At 51.5% G+C, this 24,331-nt stretch overlaps 1 protein-coding gene across 1 annotated transcript in view; it reads left to right on the top strand.

Moving 5' to 3' along the window:
* The window catches only part of MGAT5B (alpha-1,6-mannosylglycoprotein 6-beta-N-acetylglucosaminyltransferase B), a gene marked incomplete at both ends in the record, with an annotated part of 64,467 nt that overhangs the window by 35,713 nt on the left and 4,423 nt on the right, over positions 1-24,331 (top strand). Inside the window, 8 exons of the mRNA XM_080629548.1 lie at positions 473-637; positions 1,271-1,440; positions 12,040-12,171; positions 13,059-13,192; positions 13,899-14,029; positions 16,699-16,854; positions 18,089-18,235; positions 20,220-20,336. Coding sequence (XP_080485674.1) covers positions 473-637; positions 1,271-1,440; positions 12,040-12,171; positions 13,059-13,192; positions 13,899-14,029; positions 16,699-16,854; positions 18,089-18,235; positions 20,220-20,336 — 1,152 coding nt within the window. The remainder of the gene's footprint in view (positions 1-472; positions 638-1,270; positions 1,441-12,039; positions 12,172-13,058; positions 13,193-13,898; positions 14,030-16,698; positions 16,855-18,088; positions 18,236-20,219; positions 20,337-24,331) is intronic.

The following is a 24,331-nucleotide window of genomic DNA, read 5'->3' as shown; positions in this document are numbered from 1 at the left end:
CTTATCCAGTTCCAGCCCCTGCCACGGGCAGGGACACCTTCCACTGGAGCAGCTTGCTCCAAGCCCCTGTGTCCAACCTGGCCTTGAGCACTGCCAGGGATGGGGCAGCCACAGCTTCTCTGGGCACCCTGGGCCAGCGCCTCAGCACCCTTGTCATGAAAGATTCCTTCCTTATATCTAGTCTGAATCTCCCCTCTGTCAGTTTAAAACTGTAACCCCTTGTTCTACCACAAAAGGCCCTACTAAAAAGTCTGTCCCCAGCTTTCTTATAAGCCCTCTTTAGGCACTGCAGCTACCCTGTGTCCTCCTGTACCGAGGAATCTGGAATGTCATAAGATGCTCTGGGTGCATCGGGGCCCCTGGGATGGTGCATTAAGCGGAGGAGCTCTGGTGGCACCAGGGGAAGCTGTCCATCGATCACCAACCCACAGCTTTGCCTACACTCAAAACGCAGAGCGTGCTCCTTCCCTAGGCAGCATTCCGGAGCGACCTGGCTCACCTCCTGGAGCTCATTGGCACAGGCAAGGAGTCCCTCAGCTTCATGAAGAAGCGGATCCGGCACTTGGCCCAGCAGTGGCTGCGGGCGGCTCGGCGCCTCGAGCAGAAGCTGAAGGGTCGGCAAAGGGACCAGAAACAGGTATGAGCAGATTGCAAGGTGGGGGGGTTGTGGTGGGGAGATGGAGAAGTTGAGTCTTTGGAGACATGGAGTTGGAGGCAGCTGGGATGTGAGCGAGCTGGGAGGAAAAGTCCTTTATGGAAGCACATGGGTCTGCAGGGTTGGGCTGTGGTTCATCGGCACGACTGCGTACGCATTTGGGATGTTGCAGGACGGGTGCTGCTGAACAATGGGATGCATTTTGGAGGTGGGTCCTGGTGGTGGGAGACACCACCCCTTGGCAGCAGGCAGGGGTCTGACATCGCTGTCAGGGTGCCAAGGTTCTTGGCCCTCCCATTTGTGTTTTGGTGGTGCCTTGCCCAGGAAATCCAGCTCTGGTCCATGGGACAGACTGTGATGTACATTGGGAACACGATCCTGGCCCCAGGATCCAGACTGCCAGCTGATGGGAGCTGGTAAACTCTGACTATTGAGTCTTTGCTAGTTGGACATAGATCACTTGTTTTACACCCAACTGATTTCCTTCATTAATTTCAGTGAGCAAAAGGAGCTGAAAGGAATCAGGGACCATAACTCATTCTGGGCTGGAAACCTCAAATTGTCCCTTTTCCCCAGCACCACTTTTCCCAGTGACCCCTCTCCTTGTCTCTCCAGATCTTGATTCACATCGGCTTCCTGACAGAGGAGTCGGGGGACGTGTTCAGTCCACGGGTGCTGAAGGGGGGCCCTCTGGGCGAGATGGTGCAGTGGGCTGACATCCTGGCTGCCCTCTTCCTACTGGGACACAGCCTGAGTGTCACGGTCTCCCTGAAGGAGCTGCAGAGGTGGGTGCTGCGATGCTATGGATGCACGGTCCCCTCCAAGAGGGTCTGCTCCTACATGTGGGGATTACATTGAGGTCTTCCATGACAGCACAAGGTCTGCAAAGGCTTGGGGGGGCTTTTCCCCTACCTCCGTTCTGGGCAGCACTGGTGCTGTACCAGTGCAAGTGTGGGGTGGGTGCAGGTCACCAGCATCACAGCTGGGATCAATCCCATCCCTTCTGCATCCCAGGGAAGTTGGAAGGACGGGTGCAAAGCAAGGCTTTGCAGAAGGATTTGGCATGGGGTGCATGTGGAGATGTCTGGGGCAGGATCCTGGTGCTGGATCTGAGCAGCCAGCTCACAGCCAGCGCACAGCATCACCCATGTCCCCTAATGCCTGCCTAGAGGTGGGTATGGGAAAGGCACAATTTTACCCCGCATACCCAAAGGATGCTCTCTGTGGGTTTGGTGGCCGTGCAGCTGCAGGATGCAAGTGTCCTGCAGGTCGCTGTCTATTCCCACCATGCATGGCTGTGCTCAGCAACTGTGGCTTCACCAGCGTTTGAGCAGTGACTGTGCTCCCTTCCTTCCTTCCTTCCCTCCCTCCCTTCCTGTTCTGCCGCAAGGAAGCTGAGGTGGCTGCCAGAAATAACCGGCATCCCTTGCCGGGGGGGGGCAGCCACCAAGGGGTCCCTCCTCAGGAGGTGCTGGTGGTGGCCTGGGGCCCTGCGGTGGAACTGGCTGCTGCTGGGGCACTGCCCACAGAGAGATGGGCTTTTTCTGCCATGGGATGTGGGGTGGTGCAGGGTGAGGATGTGCAAACAGCTCCGCTGCCACACAACAACTGGGACAGCACGGAGACAGCTACAGGTGCCTCTGGACAGCACCTTGTCTCCAGGAGGGACCAATACCAGATGGAACAAGTGAGAGGGAGATGATAACGCTGTGCCAAATTCCCATCCTGTTCCTACAGGGCTGACGCTGCTGCCTCCTGTAACCTCACAAAGTTTTCTCACCTCCTGTGAGACATCTGGAGTGCATGGCCAGTGCCAGGGAAAATGCACATTAGGGTGGGTTATAAATCGAGAAAAGCCTCAAGCTGCCTCTGGGACTGGGCAGGTTTGGGGTGATGCTAAGCCAGCATCGGCCACATACTGAGCTGTGCTGCAAAGGGAGTGAAAAACCCAATGATCCTGGAATACAACCAGCAAACCCCCCAGCCCAGCCCCTGCAGCATTCAGAATTAATGAACAGAATTAGCTCCCAACTAATTAACTCAAAACCATAATCCTGGTCCTACTGCAAAAGGCAGCAGCTTCTCAAAGAGGCGGGCATGCATCACAGTGATCAACATGTGGCGTGCTGAGCTAAACTGACGGGCTAAATAATACCTGTGTGCTCAAGGATGAAAGAAGCTAATGGCTGGGAGGGGTGTATTGTTGTGGTGGTGGTGTTCTTGTTTGTGGTTTTTAATGAAGAGCCTCATGGTGGTAGTTTAGTGAGGGGAAGGAGCTGCAACAACTGGATTGCAGCATCCCTCTGGAGTGGCTCTGAGGCGAGCTGCATTGCTGCTTGTAGTATTTGGCCTTTCTCAGAAGCACAGGGGCTTTGACACTGGTTGGCAGTGATGAGACCTCCTCTTCTGACATGGGTTTGAATGTGTCCCCTGGGATGTCTGGGAACAGCAGCTCCATCTCTTCCCCTCATCGCTGCAATGGCGGATGAGCGAGCCAGGCTGGGGCTGCACATCTTGCACTTCTTTCTGTCCCAGTAACAGAAACCACCCCCACCTCCCTGAGCACATCCTGTGCCTGGCTTTGATGGCATTTAAATGCTGGACACACATCGTGAGCTCACATCCATGTTGATGGGGCTGGGGCAAGCGGAGGCAGGACGTGGGGCTGTAGCCAGGTTCCCCTCTGTCCCTTTGCGGATCGAGCCCAGTGTTCCTTGGGACCCTCCTGCAGCCCATCAAGAGATGGGTTAAGGGGGTGCTGGAGGGGGAGCAGAGGTGTGTGAGTCCCCAGGGGAGGCAGCAATCCTGCTGGGTGCTCACAGATCTCTCAGCAAGGTCCCTGCACTCAGGCTGGTACGGCGTTAGTGGTGGCTCTAAGCAGTGCTGAGATAAGCTGTCACCCAACCACAAGCGTGTGGGAGGCTTAGCAGAACACGTGTAATTAATCCTGAGCTGTGCTAATAGTTAATCTTGGGCTCTTTGTTAAAGCCTGGAGGGGACTTCACCTGCAGCTGCAGCTTCGGGCAGGGGTTGGTATGCAGAGAACCAGAGGATGTGTGAGGGACTGTAGCTGAGCTGCAGGGAGAAGCAGAGCTAAAGCCATGTCGCCATAGAAGGATCAGCCCAAATACTCTGATTTCCTACCCCTCTTGCTCCTGTGCAACCTCCTGAAGCAGCAGAGCTTTGCTAAACTTGTCCTTTGCCATCCCTGGTGTCTCTTGCTGAGCTTGCAGCAGTGCTGGGGGGGGGGGGGGGGGGTTGGGGCTATTTTGCTCCAGCAATGTGAAATGCTCAGTCCACTTGTTTATTTTCCTTTGGCACCCCGTGCTCCTTTCATGGCTCGGAGCTGTAGCTGCTTTTGCCCAGCACGGCCTTCACAGAGCAAACACTGGTGCCCATAAATTATTCAGCACGGAATAACCTCCCTCCCGGTTTGTTCTTTGTCTCTTCACATTTCTGAGCTGATTTTTCTATGCATATTGATCATTGGCAGGGGATCACTGGCGGCTTCGCCTGCATAAGCTTCAGCCGGTAGTTATCTGAGAGCTGTTCATTATTAGCATCTATATTGATTGCAATGCAGCAGTGCCTAGAGGCACTGGTCAGGATTGGGTCAAAATGCTGGGGATCACGGATATATGGAGGAAAAATAAGTCTCTGGCTCAAAATATCTGGTGATGGAGGGCTGGGGATGAAAACAGGTTGGGAGCATGGCTGTGGAGTGCTGAGCATCTCTGCTGAGCATCTCTGCTGTGGTGTGCTGAGCATCTCTCCCTGCTGGTGGGCTCCAACAGGGAAAGACGCAGATACCAAGCAGTGAAGAGCAGGGGGCTTCAATGGGTCTTCCCCTGTTTGGGGCATCAGTGTTAACCCAGAGCAAAGCCAAGCATCTCTGGGATCTGCAGGCTTGCTCCATGGCTCAGCTAAGCACTGTCTGAATGCCCCTGTGAGGTCTGAGATGGAATCCACTGAGCTCAGCCCTGGTTTTCCAGGGTTACCTTATCTTTTGCCCACTGTAGACCTCAAAGACCTGTGAATTCTGCTTCTATGTCCTACCAGAGGCTAATTTTTCCCCTAGTGGGACTAAGTGCAGGGTTTTGTCCTCTTGCATTTCCTGGTGAATTTTTTAACTGCTTCTGATGCATCTTGAGAAACAAGGGGTGAAACAGGGGGTTATCTGATGGCTGGTGTGTGTGCAGCTCCCTGGGAGGAAAGCAAAGCATCAGCCTGGAGCAGGAACTCTTCTTCCACCCAAGGTTGGTGCTGGGTGGGTATGGGCAGTGGAAGGAACCAGCAGCATTTTGAACCCTGTTTTGAAGCAGCGAGGGAAAAAACATCCCACATCTGAATGCAAACACTGCAGTCTTGCTGAAGACCCCTTGTGCTGCTTTGGTAGCTAAAATGCTTACAGGGAAGTGGGAAGGGGTGTGTGTGTGCGCCGCTTGCTAAAGGACGAGTGGGAAGTGCCTGGAAGACCTGAGCTGTGTTATTAATGAGGCAACTAATGATTACATGTTGGAAAATTGCAAGCAGCACTTCAGAGCCGTGGCAAAAGCCTTGACAGCCAAACCTCTTCCTCTGGAGCAGCCATGCCCCATGGGGAGGGATGTACTTGGCCTTTCCCCCTAGGACAAGGGGTACTGCTGGGACCTTCAGCTCTTACCCCTGTCCTTAAGTCATGGGAATGGTGATGGTGGCATCTGCAGCTGCTTTTGTGGGGCTAAGGCGTGAGGAGTCGGGATGCAGTGCTGTGGGCTGCTGGAGCCACTGGGAGTATTGATCTCAGCAATGCTGAGAGGTGTTTTTTGCAATGGTCCCCTTGAAATTAACTGCTCATAAGGCAGGACAGAAAGTCGAAGGAAACAGGATTTGATGCCTCGTGGGGTCAGAGCTTTACAAACTGTTCTCGGAGCTTAATTGCTCTGGTGCCGAGCTCTGGACTCCTAATAATGGGCCTGGCAGGGCACTTGATTTCCAGCACGTGCTTGTATCCTGTGCTGGCAGCCCTTTCCCTGCCGAGCAGTAGCTGTGGCCAGCATGTGGTCTGGGCAAGGGGCCACCTTCTGCATGCCAGGGCCAGCACCGTACTGGAACAAAGCTGAGCACCCACTGCCACCACTGTCATCACAGACACCTTCCCACAGTCCCCAAGGTGTATCCAGGCTGCACTAATAAGGGCTGTTCACAGGGAATCACCACGTCCAGACAAAGGGATTCCTAATTATTTCCTGGTGGGTAAAAGCCATCTTTCTTCTTGCCTCTGTTCACGTGAGAATCTGTGCAGTGCCCAGGCTCCCAGCTTCACCTGCCCTCGCCAGTTGGCAAATACAGTCCTGCTGTTGTGTGGGGAGCCAGGAACTCTCTCTGGAAGCAGCCAGAAGTGACCTGCTGTGTGTGGTCCTGATGGAGCTGTGTGGTGTGGCCGTGGGATTTATCAGCTCCGTGCTGGTGAGGGAAGGAAACCTCAGTCTTTCATCTTTAATCAGGTTCTCCCATTACTGGAGAGTGAGTGTTGCTTTAAGCTGTCACTGCTGCTGGGTTGTTCTTTTTCTGGCCAGGCTTTGATATTCATGGTGGGACATGGTTATGTATAGGATGTTGTGAGCTTTAGAAAGGCTGGATGTTTGGTTACAGGTCTCAGTGGGAGCTGAAGATGGGGCCCCTGATTGTAGGTACTCAACCACTGCAAACCCTTGCAAAGACAGAGATCACAGAATCCAAGCCTGGTTTGGGCTGGAAGTGACCTTGAAGCTCATCCAGTTCCAACCCCTGCCACGGGCAGGGACACCTTCCACTGGAGCAGCTTGCTCCAAGCCCCTGTGTCCAACCTGGCCTTGAACACTGCCAGGGATGGGGCAGCCACAGCTTCTCTGGGCACCCTGTGCCAGCGCCTCAGCACCCTCACAGGGAAGAGCTTCTGCCTAAGAGCTCATCTCAGTCTCCCCTCTGGCAGGTTCAAGCCATTCCCCTTGGCCTGTCCCTACAGGCCCTTGTCCAAAGCCCCTCTCCAGGTTTTTTGTTGGCCCCTTTAGGCACTGGAGATGATGGAGACTAAACCAAGAGGTTGCACAAATGCTGGACACACCACTGTGTGTCTGGACTTTATTGGATTCTCCAGTCCTCAGTTTAACTGGGGCACGTTTCCAGCAGACAGGTCTTACTTAGGGTTAGGCAGGCGGGATGTTAGTGGGTATTTATTTCCCTTTACTGAGAAGTTTCTTCATTATTTGCTGAATTTCTGACCTGGAAGAGCTGTTTGCTCTGGTACCCTCCTGTGCGTCTTCAGGGGCTGACTTTGCCCAGCCAGGAGGGCATCTCTCATCAGAGCGTCATGGATCCCATCCTGCTCCTCCTCCCCTCTTCACCTGGGTACCACTGCCTGCAGAGTTGCAGCCATGTAGCTCTGCAATTAAAAGCCACGTGCATTGAAAGGAGACTGCAGAAACTGCTCCATTTAATTCCAGCAGCTTCCCAGCACCTCTGAAGAGGTAGCTCAGAGCTCTGCTGGCAGTAGCTACTGGAGCAATAGGGATCTGTGGTGAAGAGGGGCCAAGAGGGATTTTTTCCACCTTTGAGGGCTTCATTTTGTAGGAGAGGAGGATGCATAAATAAGCAGGATTTACCAGGCTGTTAAACTGTGCTCCTTCATGAAATATGTTTATTTTGTAGCCGGATGACAACTTGTAGCCGGATGAGAAACTTCTCAGTGAGGGTGACAGAACACTGGAACAGGCTGCCCAGGGAGGTTGTGGAGTCTCCTCTGGAGACATTCAAAACCCGCCTGGACACATTTCTATGTAACCTTATCTAGGTATTCCTGCTCTGGCAGGGGGATTGGACTAGATGATCTTTTGAGGTCCCTTCCAATCTCTAACATACTGTGATACTGTGATACTGTGACTGTCTCACTGGCTTCTTTGCTGTTGCAGAAACCTCTGCTTTGTCACACAAAGGTTATCATAACCTTAGAAATTGCTGGGTAGTTTCCATAGGTGAGAGAAGGTTATGCCTGGAGTGTGGGGAGAGTTGATCTGGGACGGCAAAGTCAAGGAGGATGGAGGTTTCAACACACCCAGAGATGCTTCAGCCGGGAGCCCCTGGATCAAACCCAGCCTCAAGCAGGACTCTTGACTGCCCATTTCTGGAGGCTTTCAGTCTCCTTATGGATGCGAAGCATCCAGCAGTCTTCACTCCACATGGCTTATCTTTGCAGCCCAGACAAAATGCCTTCCCATGGAACCCCCTGCAGATGGGATCTCCTGGCAGAGCCCTGCCTGGACCTGCTGCTGCTCAGCTGAGCAGCAAACCCTCGGCATTAGCTGTCTTCTGGGGATGCGCTGCAAAGGTTTCCAGCAATGGTTCTGTCCTGCAATGATGGGAAAACAGAGGTCTGTTGGACCTCTGATATAAATGCATTGATTGCTGAACTTCACCCCCTGGATGGGTAGGGCTGTGTGACACAGGATCGATGATGGGCCAGAGAAACAGTCCAGATGTGCGTTGCAAAAGTAAAACCAATGCAGGCGGCTTGAAATTGCTTGGAAAACCTCACTTTTGAGGTCGTCATGTCCCTTGTAGCAGGAGGAAGGGCTGGGAGCAGAGGCTGGGCAGTGGGCATTCATCTCCTGGGCTCTGGTTTGCACTTTAAATTGACTGTGATGGGCTTGTTGCAGATCCCTGGGAGCTGCTTGGGCTCCTTTCACCCCCTACATAATGGCCCTGTGCTTGCTGGGCTCTTGTAGACAGGGAGAAGCCAAGGGAGCAGAAAGGACAGAGCCCTTCTGCAGTCTGCCTTGCTGATGACAGCAGATGCGGACAGAGAAGACGTAATTAAATATAATATAGGCTATTGGCTCAGCCTGCCAGCACATGCCCACGAGATCCATTTAGTGCTGGACTTTTGAGCCCCAGGAGTGATAACATGGAAGGAAACGTTGGGTTAATTTGAAAATGGGTCAACGGGATGTAAAGATAACCCTGCAGTCATCTGATTTCAGAAAGCCTGCACCGTGCTGGGGAGGGGAATGCATCCTCTGGTTGATTAAAGTACCTATAAGGGGAAAATAGCAGGACAAGAAGCTGCTGTAGATTTATTCTGGAGTAGGCACAGCTGGTGGAGGCAGCTGGTGCAGAGGCGAGCACGGCGCCTGCATCCGCTTGGATTGAAGCTGCTTCGGATGCTCCCTCTCAACGACGAATGAGGGTTGAGGCGGTGCATTAATCCGGGATGCTGGGATGGGACTCTGGAGGTGCTGAGCCGGTGGCCGTCCTTGGCTGGTCTGGGAAGGGAGGTTCCTCCAGGAGCTGGGATCAAGCAGTTTCCAACCCCAAATCTCTTGGCTACACTGGCTGAGGAGGAGGCATTTGAGCTCATCAATTTTGTTTGCGTAATTTCAAGCGCCATTAATAGTACATGGCACAAGGAAAAATCAGGGAAATTGCACTCCAGCCATGAGTGAAATTGGGTTTAGTAGAAAATTAGTTGACTTAACTGGCAAATGATGAAAGCTTGAATAAAGAATGTTTAAATAAGGAGGAATGATAAAAAAAGTTCCCCCCCCCCCCCCCCCCCTTGGAGGTGCAGCCTGGATTTGCATGAACAGAATATTAAAGTGGTTATAAAGTGGTTAGGAAGGATAAGGGGGTAAATGAGAGAGATGCTCTGCTTCAAAGATCTACTTTTAGATCTACTCCAGGGAGTATAAATGGACGTGGCAAGTCCTGAGCCCCGGAGAAGGAACATGTGGCAGATCCCAGTGAAAAGGGAGAACCAGGCCTGCTTTACCTAACCATTAGAAAGGCTCTTTGGAGGCTTCAGTATGAGATACACTGATTGTCACCCGCAGCCCCTTGCCAAGCTTGCCTGGGGCTTTCCAAAATTACAGGTGATTTTGTAATGCAGCAGCCTTGGTGATGGGTACCAGCTAGAGGATGAGGTGTGCTGCAAGAGACGTGTTACAATTGGAGGGTTTGATTGATGAGTGGGGAGAAAACAGTATGTATGTGAGCAAATGTGATGGTTAATATTGCATCCGTATAAAATCCTGCCTTAAAAATTCCCCTTCAGCCTCCCTGGGAGGGGTGGCTCTCCTTGTTGCCCTGTTTATCGCACTGAGGTGAGAGCCTTTCCATTCTTGTCACCTTCCCAGTGAGCCATGTCATCTAAATTGGGCATAAAAGCAATAAAACGGGAGCATGTTTGCCCTGCAGCTGACCCGGGCAGGTGCCCTGAGCTCATATCCCTTGTGACAAGAGCAATGAAGCAGCTGCAAATGCAGCTCTTCACCTTCAGTTGAAATCTGTTGTTATTCCTGGCTTTGCTGAGTGATGTGGTTCCATGTTCAGTCGCTCTCTGGAGTCATGGTCAGGGTTTTGGGATGACCCTTCACTGGTTTCAAGCCAGGATGGGGCTGGAAGAAGGATGAGGGTATCCAGTGCTCAAGAGCTTGCCAGCCATATCAGAAGAGGGAGATATGGTCAGGAGCAGACCGAGAGCCCTTCATTGTATCTGTAATGGCCAACCAATTTCAGTGACTACGTATGATCCCTTTTGGTTATGTTGGTGAAGACTAGGGAGAGATTGCAGAGCAAATGCTTGTGATAACTCTATCACTTGGCTATTCCACAGGTGGGAGAGCCATGGATTTCCTCTGCATCCACCACTGGATCAGTAGAGGAAATGCTTTCTGTAAGTCTGGGTAAAGGATGAGGGCCTCATGGAAGTGCTCCTCAGAGGATGGACCCTTGGGCTGCGGGTTCATTTGAGGTTCAGCTGAGCAACAGATAAAACCCATGGGCTGGTAGGAAGATTCTCAGATTCAGAAAGGGAAATGCAGAGAAATCAGGAAAATCAGTAAGAGAAGTCATGTAGAGGGAAAGCTCCAAAGCTTGGGAATGTAAAACTTGGCTGGACCTTCTATTCCTAAGGAAAAGGAAAACACAGGGATGGCTGGGATAAATTCCCATCTCCACATAGGTGCTAGGAGTAAGTGAAGAGCCCAGAAGAAAACAAAGACAGACATCTTGGCAGGCAGGAGCTGAGGGTGAGATTTCACACTGTCTGCGCTCTGGCTTGCAAAGTAAACCAGCCATTCCTCAGCCCTGTCAGAAGGACTCGGACCAAAACAGGGCGATGAAGTAGTGAGAGTGGGGCAGAGCCCGGCTGGACCGAATCAGCTCAACATCTTGGATTTCCATGTGGATGTTGCTGTTGCTCTTTGGATGTGAGTGGGGTTATGAGGGTGAGGATGAGGAATGAGTCTTCAGGAAGCAGGAAAACCACAAGAACACTGAAGGCGAGGATGGATCATTTGTATTTCGGAGCAAACTGGCACTCGAATCACAAGTACGAGTAGTGAGGATTTTTGAGCAACCTGCTGAAGCTGGAAGGTGTCACAGAGGGGTTCTTTCTGAGAAGGAAGAGACATGGTCCAGACAAGCAGATGGGCTGTCAGGCTGACATCAGTGGTGCACTTAGCGCAACAGCTTTGGAGAGAAGGATTCATCAATTCACAGAGGTAATTGAAAATGGAAGGAGACATGCCACAGGTTTACCAGCCTTGTATCATGCCAGATTAATCACACATCACCCTGGCAGCAAGGTAACTGATGAACTTGATAAAGAGATTGCAGTCGATCTAGTTCATCTGGACTTTCATAATGCATTTTAGCTGCTGGAGCAGGGAAGAGGGGCTGAGTATGGCTGTTGTAAGGAACTGGCTGAAAACCCACTGAGTGAGGCCCAGGGTTCGGCTGCTCTGGCTTTATGGAACTGCTCATAAATGGGATGAAAAGTGAGAAATGTCAATGGAAAGTGCACAGCATCCAAGGACAGGCCCAGAGTCAAGGAGAAGCTGAGGTGCTCTGTGATGTGGTGGGTACCTGTAACGACTGGAGTAAGAGGAACAGGGAATGTTGTGTGCTAGGAGAGGTATGGGGCTGGGAACACGGAGATCTTGGCTAAGCTGAGAGCCTTGCAGGCAGGGAGGAGGGGGAAGATGTGGCTTCACAAGTCTGTCACTGATGTGACTGCAGTGAAAGCAAACGAAATCTGGTGTCTGTGATGAGGGAGGTCCAGGGGGATGTGTGTGCTGAATGAGAAGCTGGTGAGCCCTGGCTGGGAATGCTGTGCAAAAGCCTCATCTTCCACATGGGAGGAGCAGGAACCCAGCTGGAGCAGGTGTGAAGATGGGGGGGGAGGGGGACCAGAGCTGCCTAAAACCTCAGAATTTTGGCCCAGGAAATAAAGACTGGGGAGAAGAGAACCATCTGCATCCCCCTCCATCAGCTGGTTGATGGTCCCTGTTAACTCCCTGCAGGGAAATGAGAGTTTGTGTTGCAGAGCTGTCATGGTGCTGGGGCTGATCCCTCCTGCTTCTCCCCAGCCACTTAGGGGTGCCTCCAGGACGGGGAAACTGCCCCTTGACCAGTCCCTTACCTTTTGACCTGATCTACACTGACTACCACGGTCTTCAACAGATGAAGCAGCACATGGGGCTCTCCTTTAAGAAATACAGGTGAGCAAAGCCACTCCCTTCTCTTACTTTGTTTTACATCAATTAGCAAGCAAAGAGTAACGCTAATGACATTGAAGGATAGTCCCCATGTCCAAAGAGTCAGACCTTTAGATTTGTGTCTGGCTCTGCTTTGCTGTACCCCCCATTATCATGGCGTGAGGCGTTCTGCTCACTCTGCAGCCTCACATGTGTAAGATAAAACCTCATTAAAAGAGACTGAATTGGGAAAAGAAATCCCTGCATGTGCCTGCAGTGTGTGTGTGCTTCCACGTACTGTGCCTGCAGTCTGCAGCCAGGGATGGCCACACCATAGAGGAAGGCAGGAGCCTTTTGTGTTTGCAAGAAGCCCCGTCCCTGGCTCCTTCGGCATCAAGACAAATGTCATCATTCCCTGGTACATCACTAGCCAGGAAAATATGCAATTTAATTCACTGCTGATAGTCCTGCTATTTATTATGTTTTCTCCCATCTCTTCCACTATCCTACACGATTTTATTAGAGAGAAAAATGACAAGTGGTGTTATTGCTTTTATTATAAATACATTTTTTCTTGCATTCAGCTTGTTTTGCTCTTCTCTTGCTTGATGTTCCCCTTCTCTCCTCAGTCTTGTGCTGGTAATGCCTGCCTCAGCATTCCCAGGACACTGGGAAAAGCATTAACAGGTCTTCAGGAGATGCATCATTCTCCTGACCATCAGGGAGATGAAAGCCTGCAAGGGGAAATTGCTCCTTCCAGGAGGGAGCGGTGGGCTGGGAAAAGCTGCTTGGGATATTCCTGTACCCTCTGCTCCAGGAGCAGACAAGGGACGAGCTGCTGGAGGACACAACATGTCCCTGGCAGTGGGACTTGGTCAAACCAAGGCCCTGGGTCCTCTTCTCCCTCCCAGATGCCGTGTCCGGGTCATCGATACCTTTGGGACAGAGCCGGCATACAACCATGAGGAGTACGCCACGCTGCGCGGGTACCGCACCAACTGGGGCTACTGGAACCTGCAGCCCACCCAGTTCATGACCATGTTCCGTAAGTGAGGCATGGGGGCATGTGGGGAGGTTTCAGAGGCTCACAGGGACTACAGGAGCAGGTCTCAGCTCCATCAGGAGGTGATGCATGGGCAGTGCTGTCCTTTCCAGCTCCACTCCTGCTTCCCCCTGCCTGCCAGCGGTTTCCACATCTGCTTGGCCATCTCTTGGCTATAGAAATGATCCAGGGAGAGAGACCTCGCTTCTTCCTCTGCAATGGATTGCTGGCTCCAGCACAGTTATGGCCAAACACAGGGCACAGCCAGGAGCTTCCAGATCCTGGGAGGGGAAAGCTTTGCAACCTTGGTTGCAAAGCCTGGTTTTATTTCAGCTGGGGTTCTACAGGTGAGAGGCAGCTCAGTGACTGGTATTTGCCTGTGGCATGGAAAGGAGATGTGCTTGTCTGAAAGGAGCCCAGTGACCCATTGGGTTCTGGGTGACTCAGACGTTGCTTTTTCCTGGATAAAGCAAATTTGGCAACCTAACAAATGTCTTACTTCTTCAAGAGTCACCCAAGTGAGTCCCAAAACCTGTATTTTATGAGCTGCTTGGATGGGGATCCATGCCATTTTTTCCCCAAGCTCCAGCAAGGCTCTGGAGCTGGGCTAATCTCAGTCCTGTGCTGCAGTGGGGCTGCGTTCTCAACCCTGATGAGGTCCTAGAAAACATCTGTCCAGCTGCGTGTCTTCTCCCCTTGGTGTCCACAGCTCACACCCCTGACAACTCCTTCATGGGCTTCGTGTCAGAGGAGCTCAACCAGACAGAGAGGCAATTCATCAAGTCCAACAAAGTGAGCAGCATGGCAGTGGTGTACGGGAAGGAGGCCAGCATCTGGAAGGTGAGTGCACCCACGCAGGATGGGGCAGTTGTAGACCAAGCTGTGAGGTAGCAGCAGCTTTTGGCTCTAACCCCGAGCTTTTGAGGCTCAGGTCTCAATGTGTTTGTGTGAAACATCCTTGTCCCATTCATGGAGGGGAAGCTGAGGCTGCTGCAGCGATGTGGCATGTCCAGCACCTCCAGGCAAGCAGGGCAAAGGCTGATGAGATCCTGTTCCCTTTGCTTTGGGTGATGCTTCCTCCCAGCAGGCTGCTCAGACTGAGGATTTCACATTGGTTATGTTATGCAGTTGATGACAGTGATTGCTGTTAGGTGATGTCCTGTGCTATGATGGGGATGATTGGTCTCTGCTTTCAAGTACCCTGTGGAAGGGAGCTGTGTTGCCCTCCCATGCCTGTAACAGTGTAGAAGAGGGGTGGGCAATGCATGAGGCAATACCCCCAAAAGAAAACATCTCCCCTGCATCCCTATAGCAGCCAGGGGACATGTGTACTCCCCCCCTCTTACCCAGAGCTAGCCAGCTGGTTTTCCTTCCAGAGCTTACAAAAAAGGAGGTAATTCTTGCTGTCTCTTGATTTATTTCTGTTTCTTTCCCTTTATGCACCACCTGGGGCTGCTCCAGTTGCAGGTACTGTACCACACACTGCTGGGCTTTACCTCTGCACATCTGCTCAGGAGAGAAGAGGTTTTGCTGGACTTGACTTTGCCTTGTTACAGGCTCAGTCCTCCTGAGCTGCTGGATCAATGCAATCTCCTTCGCATTCCCATCACCTCATAAGGGTGCCTGTAGTGGGCCAGGATGCAGCCACATTTCCTGTTTGCTGGTGTTTGTGGGTTTTCCATCACCTTCCGCGTCTGAGAGCAAACGCCCCAGCATCCAGCTATCTTGGGGTCTCCATAAGGACCTACTAAAACCCACTACATCTCAGTTTAGGGGAACTGTAGTATCTTGCTTTGTTTCCTATCATTTCCCCACCCTTTCTTATCCATTTGAGCTTAGTTAGGTTAATTTGGGAAGGCACTAAAGAGACTTAGAACCTCAGACCCGACGTTTCCCTCCACCCTTATTGCTGCAAATATCCTATTAGCCTGAATTCACAAACAGCATCAGTTTTCCCAAAACCGAATATTTGGGGTAGTTTATTACTGGGTAAAGGGGCTGGTTCTTGCTGGTCACTGTATCTTGAGGCCAGGCTGCCGGAGTATTGCTTTGTGTGATGAAATAAGTGGAAAGAGGAGCTCTCCTTATTCTGAGTGATTTTGAGGTCTAGGAAGGAAAAAACTACCTCCATCTTCTGGAGCTGGGTGCTTCTTTACAAGCATTGGACTAAGCACTGTCTCCAGAGCAGGATCTTTTTGACATTTGGAACATTTCATGAAACATCCTTTCCTGCTATTTCTCATTTCCTGCCCCTCTGAACTTCTTGCATCTGACTTGCAACAGGGGCCAAGGTTTTAATAAGCTGGGAAAGACCATTTTCATCAGGTGCTGCCCATCTCCCATGGGTTAAAGCAGCTCTGATGCAGTGCTTGGAAGGGGGTCTCCTGTGCCAGCCATCTTCCCAAGACTTTGTATTAGAGAATTGATATCCAGCTCCAGGAAGACCTCAGAGCAGCTCCAGTGCCTAAAGCGGCTGCAGGAAACCTGGAGAGGGGCTTGGGACAAGGGCCTGTAGGGACAGGCCAAGGGGAATGGCTTTAACCTGCCAGAGGGGAGACTGAGCTGAGCTCTTAGGCAGAAGCTCTTCCCTGTGAGGGTGCTGAGGCGCTGGCACAGGGTGCCCAGAGAAGCTGTGGCTGCCCCATCCCTGGCAGTGTTCAAGGCCAGGTTGGACACAGGGGCTTGGAGCAAGCTGCTCCAGTGGAAGGGGTCCCTGCCCGTGGCAGGGGTTGGAGCTGGATGAGCTTTAGGCTCCTTTCCAACACAAACCATCCCATGATTCTATGATACGTGACTGAAGGCAGAAATACAGTGTTGAGAGAGGCTTTAAGGCAACATAGGGAGTTTTCTCATATTCCCTGTTTATATCTCCTTATTCTCTCCTGGCCTCTGCTCCTTTGAGGCCTTTTGCAGCACTGGAACAAACTGAAAATGCAGCATCCAAAGGATTCTGAACCACAAAACCCTTTGTGGTTTTTCCAAGCAAAAAAGTACTTCTGCAGTAGAGAAATTGTTCGAACACAGGCTGCTTTGGAGAGCAGCCTCCAAAAGAAAGCCTCCAAAAGAAGAATACTATTGACCCCTTAATGTTCCAGATAGTGAAGCAGGATTAAACGTGAGTTAGAAAGTCCTGAGGACTTGTTGGAACAGGGGGACATCAGCAAGCTTTGGTCTTTGCAAACCTCCCTCTGAGTGCCATGAAACCTTTCGTTCAGCAGCTCCAGAGTGGAATTTGCCCTTGAAGGTGGCAGAGGAGGCAGGGCTGGAGGTGCTGGGTTCAGGGTGCTGAGGCCTGCAGCCATCCAGGCTCATTGGGAGTCTGGGGTGATCCAGGATGTGTGTCCAAGGGAAGCAGAGGGGAGGATGTGGGTTTTGCACTGCTGTGGGTTTGCTTAAAACATCGCGGATGCTCCAGGACAGGAGTTTGAGAGTTAAATCTCCCCGTCATAACCGTGGAGGGGGTCAGGTCCATCTTCTGGTGCAGTTCACACGTCTGCCTTCCTTCCCAGGGCAAGGAGAAGTTCCTGGCCATCCTCAACAAGTACATGGAGATCCATGGCACGGTTTATTACGAGACACAGAGGCCGCCCGAGGTCCCAGCATTTGTGAAGAACCATGGGCTGCTGCCACAGCATGAGTTCCAGCAGCTGCTGAGGAAGGCCAAGGTGGGCAAGTGTCATGGTCTGAGCACAGCTGGTAACTCAGAACCATGCAGCCACTTGCTCACTCCCCTCTTCATCCCCCCCTGCTCCCAGAGGGATGGGGATGAGAATGGAAAGAATGTAAACCCCACGGGTTGAGATAAGAACAGTCCAGTAACTAAGGTATAACACAAACCACTACTGCTGCCACCAGTAATAACAATGATAAAGGAAACAACAAGGGAAGAGAATACGACCGCTCACAACCCGCCGACCGATACCCAGCCTGACCTGAGCAGTGATCTCGCCCTTCTGGGTAACTGCCCCCAGTTTCTGTACTGGGCATGACATGCTGTGGGATGGAATACCTCTTTAGCTAGTTTGGGTCAGGTGTCCTGGCTCTGCTTCCTCCCAGCTTCCTCTTCTCCCTGGCAGAGCAGGAGACTGAGAAAGTCCTTGATCGGGGTAAGCATTACTGAGCAACAACTTTAAACATCGGTGTTATCAGCGCTGTTCTCAGGCTAAAGTTGAAAGCACAGCACTGCACCAGCTACTGAGGAGAAAAAAGGTTACAGCTGAACCCAGTATAGCAAGGGGCAGTGGGACAGATCCTGTCAACCAGCGGTACTGAGGGCTCAGCTGCCTTGAGAAAGAAAACCCAATTAAAGGAGGAGGCAGGCTGGAGCGAGGCTGTTATCTGTGCTCTTCCCAGGCACTATCAGCAGGGCTAATTAGCTGGGAGCAGAGCAGAGCACATCATTTCAAATGAGGATGTGTCTGATGAGTTTCTCCTTGCACACTGTCTGCAGATGGAGCACAAAGTTCCCTGATTAATTCATTTATTGCTAAGGAGGGGGGAGGTTCCCCCCACCCCAGCTGTGATAAGAATAAATGGGATTCTCAGAGTGAGTGTGCAGGTTATGGGCACATCCTGGTCACCTTCAGTTCTGTCCCGGGGGAAATATTGATTCACCAGCCCAAATGGTGTTGGCAAAGCAGTATTTCTCCATACAGAGCCAGTCATAGCCACTATGGAGAACTTGCAGCTCTTCATCACCCCATTGCCTTGCACAAGTGTGCTGTGAGCTGTAGGGCAGGGGAGGTTTTAGCCCATGTAACCTACAGGGTGTAGAACTACAAGGAGCTGCCATAGAGGCAGGGGGAGAGCAGCAGAGGGGGATAATGGTAGGTTACTTTAGAGACTGTCCTATGGGGTTGGCCGCGTTTGCTCACCAGCACATGGGTTTCTCCTTTGCAGCTCTTCATTGGCTTCGGGTTCCCCTACGAGGGTCCTGCCCCACTGGAGGCGATCGCCAACGGCTGCGTTTTCCTGCAGGCGCGTTTCAACCCCCCGCACAGCTCCCTCAACCACGAGTTCTTCCGCGGGAAGCCGACTTCCAGAGAGGCAAGTCTGGCAGGAGACGGAGGGATGGAGCCAGCCCTTCACACCGGGGTGGGGGCAGCCCAGCGGGGAGCAGTTGCTAAACTGGGATGTCCAAGGGAGCGTCTGAGGCTGGAGCAGCTCTGCTCTGGAGCCAGGCTGAGAGAGCTGGGCTGGGGCAACCTGGAGAAGAGAAGGCTCCTGAAGGGGAGACCTGAGAGCAGCTCCAGTGCCTAAAGGGGCTGCAGGAAACCTGGAGAGGGGCTTGGGACAAGGGCCTGTAGGGACAGGCCAAGAGGAATGGCTTTAACCTGCCAGAGGGGAGACTGAGATGAGCTCTTAGGCAGAAGCTCTTCCCTGTGAGGGTGCTGAGGCGCTGGCCCAGGGTGCCCAGAGAAGCTGTGGCTGCCCCATCCCTGGCAGTGTTCAAGGCCAGGTTGGACACAGGGGCTTGGAGCAAGCTGCTCCAGTGGAAGGGGTCCCTGCCCGTGGCAGGGGTTGGAACTGGATGAGCTTTAAGGTCCCTTCCAACACAAACCAGTCTGGGTTTCCATGAGATAATTTTCTTCTCCAAATGCAGAAGTGCAGATACCAGCAGATGAGGTCCCCTCTCCATCTCAGTGCTTAGATGCAAGGGGCCCTGCCTTAGATTTGGGGTTGCAAAGGTGAAGGTGGTGCAGGAGACTTCTGCAGACCACAGACAACAAACCCCGGCTCCTTCTTGTTCCCCATCAGCCCAGATCCACGCTCCCCCCATACCCTGCTTCCAAACCAGGGCGATGCTCCCCTGTTCATCCTTCTGTAGACCCAGTGGACACCAGGACCCCGATGGTGTTGCAGGGGTATGAAATCCCTCCAGGCTTGCCTGTCACTGGGAATTCGATCTAAGTGAGGCAGGAACTCTTTAAAAGTTAAAGGGTTGAGAAAATTGCCTCTTTTATTATTAATAAAGTAGATAATGTAGATAATGCAGAGCAATGCTTCCCACCAAGAAGGGCTTTGCTGGGGGACTGTGTGGCTCAGCCCTGCCACAGCCCAGCTCAGCAGCACCCATCACGGAGAGGGGTGCACTGGGATGTCTTGGACCCCCATGTCTGTCCCATGCACCCCCTAATTAGCTGCTGGTGTTATCCCCCATCCCTGCTGGGTGCTGAGGTTGTATTTCAGCCGGGAGCCAGGAGGGAAGCTGGGGATGAGGGTTGTGAATTGCTACAGGGTGTTTACACATAGAGGGGAAGGAGGTGATCGACTGCCAGGGAAAAAATGGGGAAGGACAGCAAGCTGCAGAATGAAGCACAGAGCGAGCAGTGCTCTCCTCCTCCAGCTGGCAGGTTTTCAGGCTCCTCTTCAACACTTCATGGTGCCCCCGAAACACCTCCTCTGCTCAGCATCCTCTCACTTCCCGTTCCAAGAGGAGATCTGGGCTCTGGCTCTGCAGCAGCGTGGGGCTGAAAGACAGTTTAGGGGCTGAAACAAGAGGTAGATCCCCCAAAATCACCTGGTGAGAGGGGGGTGACTGTGGGGTACCAGTGTGTGGGGCTGCTTGTGCCATTGGCGTGATGCGGCTTCCAGCACTGCCAGACTTTCCCCAGCCTTTGGTGGTGATGGATTTTCTCTCTGCCTTGTTTCTGGAGCTGGCAAACCTGGGAGACGTGGTGCCTTCACAGACCTTTGCTGGCTTGGTCTGTTTTTGCCACTCCAGACCCACAAATGGCTCAGGTGAAGGTTAAATTGTACCCATATTATGTAGGTACTCAGGGCTGCAGAGATGATTTCAGCATTGGGAATGAGCATCCCAACCTAGTGGGAATTCTAGACCATCAGCCTGAGGTTGGGGGGGCAGCTGTGTTCAGGGAAGCCTTTTTCCAGCACATATCTTTGTGCAGTGGGTTAAACCCAACGTGCCTGTGCCTGAGCCTGCTGCTCCTCTGCTGCGGTGGCTGTGAGTGGTAGACAGCAGCCATTCTGGCAAGGACTGCAGAAACCAGCTCATTCTGCTGCGGTTTAGGTGTCCTCCCAACACCCGTATGCTGAAGACTTCATCGGGAAGCCACACGTGTGGACTGTCGACTACAATAACTCTGAAGAGTTTGAAGCTGCTATCAAAACCATCGTGAGGACCCAGGTACGGCTCAGAGGAGGTGGCAAGGCTGGCTTTGAAGGAATGGGTATTGGTTGCTGGTGCCTGATCCTCCCTTTTGAGTGTTAACTGCTTGTCCTTCCTTGCTTCCTCTTTGAAATTACTCACGTGTGCAAAGCAGAGAATCATCCTCATATAGCTTCAGGGGGACACATGCTCCCACCTTGCTTTGGTACTGAGCTTCCTAGGTGTTTCCCAATGGCAGAGCCATGCCTTTGAAGGATCTCCTAGGAATCCTCCAGGCAGATCCAAAGTAAGGGGAAGCTGAGATAAGGGAGATGAGGTTTGGGAGCAGGAGGTTGAGGTTGCTGGAGGTGCTTGGCAGTGCTGGGACCTAGTGTGAAGCAAAGATAAACCCTGAGTACTCTTCCCTGCAATTACCCAGAGAGCTACAGACCTTTGCACCTACCATTTCCCCATTTCACTGCTCATCATTATCGTTAGGTTTGAGCAAATCAATAGGAATAGCTCCAGGAGTTGCCCCTGTGAAGGATGAAGGGATGTAAGGAAGTGGGGGAATGCAGGGACCCTCCAGGAAGGCAGAACTCCCACTGTGCCTGCCCTGGAAATGTTTCCTCATGAATATTTCCCACCTGCCCTGTGGCAGGAGCCTTTCAAGTTCTCCAAATTATTAAAGTCAATTTTCCTGGAGGGGAGAAAAGTGCTGATACCCGTTTTGCTTGCAATGTGCTTTGCTCGGGGTGAGCCTCATGAGGACAGTGATGCAGTGGGAAATGGGGCTCTGCGTCGGGCTTCACCGCGCTGGGTGGGATTTTGGGGTGGGCAGGGATGATGCTGGAGATGCTGTCCTTGCTTTTCCTGCTTTAGAGGCTGCAGAGGTGGGTGGCTGTGACAGTCTGGGGACTTTATTCAGCTGATGTGGCCATGCCATCTGCCCAGGTCTTGTACCTTATTGTGGCTGACGGCCGCAGCACTTCACCTCAAGCTGATTTTCTCTATGAGATCACAAAGACCAAACAAACCCAGCTTAGGGAAGCAGTTTTTGTTTGGCACATTCATTCCCATACCTCGATTAAAATGAAATTGAAAATCATTACCTCCCTGCTGCTGTGCTGCTGGGCCAGCTGTCAGCGCTTGACCCTCCACCATCTGGCCTGAAGAGATGGCCTCAAGGCGGTGGGCTCTGTTCAGGAGAGAGAAGGGAATTTTCCCTTCTTCCAGAAAGGAGAAAGAAAAGGGTGAAGCCTGGTGTTATTCAAATAATTAGGGAAGAGTTATTGGAGAGTTCAGGGAGGGAGGGAAAGGGCTCTGCTACCTCCCGAGCAGCTGGGTTGCGCTGCCTTGTCCATGTGCACCAGGTCATTTAGATGCTTAATGATAACCTCTGGTTAAAAATAAAAGGAGAAGATTTGGTGATGGGCCCTGGGCAGAAGGAGCCGGTGGGGGACCCCCTGTCTCCAGCATTGGGTGCCCACCCAGAGTGTGCCACCCATCACTGCAGGATCAGTGACCCTCATCCGAAGGTCCCTCTGGCAGAGCATCCCAACTGCTGTATTTACCCTCTGCTGCTGGGAGGTTGAAATTGGCCTCGAATGAGTAAAACCAGATGCTGATGTCCTGTTTGCATTGAAAATATGCAGTTGCTCTGCAGAGCATCTCCTTCCCATGAAGACATGCACTGAGGTAATTCCACAACTCACCTCTCTGGTTTTGTTTTAAAGATATCCTATAAATATTTCCTCCTGAAGCAGAACAGGGAGTGAATGTGAATAACTTAGAGCAATTTCTTTCTATTCCCCCTTTTTTCCCCCCCCTTTTTGTCTTTTAAATAAAAAGGTTTGCTATATTTGAGATGCTGTCAAAGGAATTAAGCCTAAAAATTGCCCTACCTTAGAGGTTTAAAAGCCTTATTATGGGCTTTGGCTTCAGGAATCCCTTGGTATCTTGTCTTTAAAATGCTGTTTGTTACAGCAGAGGGATGGAAAACAAGGGCATTAGCAGGAGGAGCAGCAGAAAACACAGGGGCTGGGCAGTTCTATTCCCAGCCAGGTCCTGGAGCTCAAAGAAACTATATAAGTGGCTCCCCTTTTTTCCCCCAAAGGCAAAATGGGGTGTTTTGTTATCAGAATATCTAACAGATTTGTGTGTATTTCTGAATAACCACCATCAATTTAAATTTCTTCAGTCAAAACATTTCATTTCAACGTTATTGGAATGAAACAAGATGGTTTTGTTTCCCATCTGCCTGCCTTTAAAAATACCCTGCCAGTTTATTGAAAGGAAGGCTTGTATCCGAAATGATGCATTTCACCACCCCAAACAGATTGCCAAACCTGAAACACAGCATTTTTCCCCTTCCGATGGGTGGAAACATTAGAAATTGAAAACTGACCTGAAGCAGATTCTATTTCTACTTTTCTGTTGTTGTATAACTGAAAAATCCCTTTTCCCACAGCTTTAGTTTTGCATCTTCCAAGCAAAACTCAGTAAGACATTTTTGGGGGTATGGATTGTTGTGGGAAGCTGTGAGATGTCTCCTTTGCTTTGCCATCAACTTTTCCTGGCAGCGGCCACGCTGGGTGCTGGGACCCAGGGTGCTGGAAACCCCTCAATGGCTTTGGGAGGTGGTTTCCTGACCCTGGTACTGGGTCTGCTCCAGCCGGGCTGGCAGAGCTTCCTTTGGTGTGTTGAGAGCCAGGCTGGCTTCTGTATTAGTGCAAATGAAGCAGTTGAGATGCAGCCAGTGTCCTTCACCAACCTAGATTTGCCTGAAAGAAACCTCTTCCTTCTGGACAGAGATCTGAGTAGTGGCTTGGACATGGCTTGGGTTTGCAATATGGATTTTCTCCCCCACAAAAAGTTCTTGTGTTCTCATCCTTTTGGATGTGGCATCTGCTCCAGGTCACCCTGCAAGTGCTGGGGAAGGTTTTTGGCAAGCTGTGCCTCTGCCATTCATCCCTCCTTGGTGCAGATTTGGGTTTCCCCCATGGCTTTCATCCCTCACCTGTTTATAAGGAAAATTGAAATAATGGAAGCACCAAACCCCCTGTACCCCAGAGGTCAAATCCTGGTGCAGTCGCACAGGGCTAGGAGACAAATTGTGTTCCCCTGGGAAAGGTGATGCTGGGAGGCTTGTACCAGTGATGGATTACAGCCGTTAGCCAGGGGTTAGCAGCATCTAATTCTTGGAGAAGGAGAGAGGCTTTCAGGCAGCACCATTTTCTTGGCCTTCAGCTTTTTCCATTGTCAAAAATAGTCCTCAGACAAGCAACTCAATAGCCCCAATATTCTGATGTACTGAAGGGAGAAGGCTTCATTATATTAAAGTCAAACATACAGGAATATAATGGGAAATTATACATTTCAGACCATGCTTGAAAGAGTGGCGTATTAAACATCACAGTGAAAATAGCTGGTTAAAATGTTCCCAGCCTGTGGTACGTGCCAGCAGAGAATTGCATTATTTTCCTGCTTATTTGTCTGATGACATTTAGGTTTATTTTTTTTTCCTCTTTCTTTTCCTTTTAAATGAGGGATACTCACTGCTCGCTTCAGCTCTGGGATTTCTGCTGCACACTCGAAATCCAGGGTTCTCACAACAGCATCCCCATGAGGTACCAGTAACTCCTTGTTTGGCTGATGGAGAGCATTGGGCTGGAAAGCTCTGGCCCTATGTCCCCCACTGATGCCCAGGGGAAAGAATGGCAAAGTCCGTCTTCACCAACCCCTCTGCTCCCTCCTGTGCATCCCATGCACGGTTCCACTGGGCAGTGGGATGCAGTGGTGCTCACCTCAGATCCTTCTCCTCCTTCTTCCTCCCAGGGCTCTGGGGAGATGCTGAGCTCCCAGCATGGGGAGTGACATTAATGCTGTGGCTGTCAAGAGGAGGCCAAGCCTGTCAGATTTTTAATTAAACAATTATCTTCTTGAAATTGTCATTTTCTATCAGGCCTGGGCACACGAGCTGAATCCCAATGAGTCTGAGAGAGGGAAGCAGTGAGGAGCAAGAGCCTTTTGGG

The sequence above is a fragment of the Psittacula echo genome, assembly GCF_963264785.1.
Source record: "Psittacula echo genome assembly, chromosome: 14".
Taxonomy (NCBI): Eukaryota; Metazoa; Chordata; class Aves; order Psittaciformes; family Psittacidae; genus Psittacula; species Psittacula echo.
The sequence above is the reverse complement of the archived record's forward strand: the minus strand, read 5'-3'. Positions and strand labels throughout refer to the sequence as shown.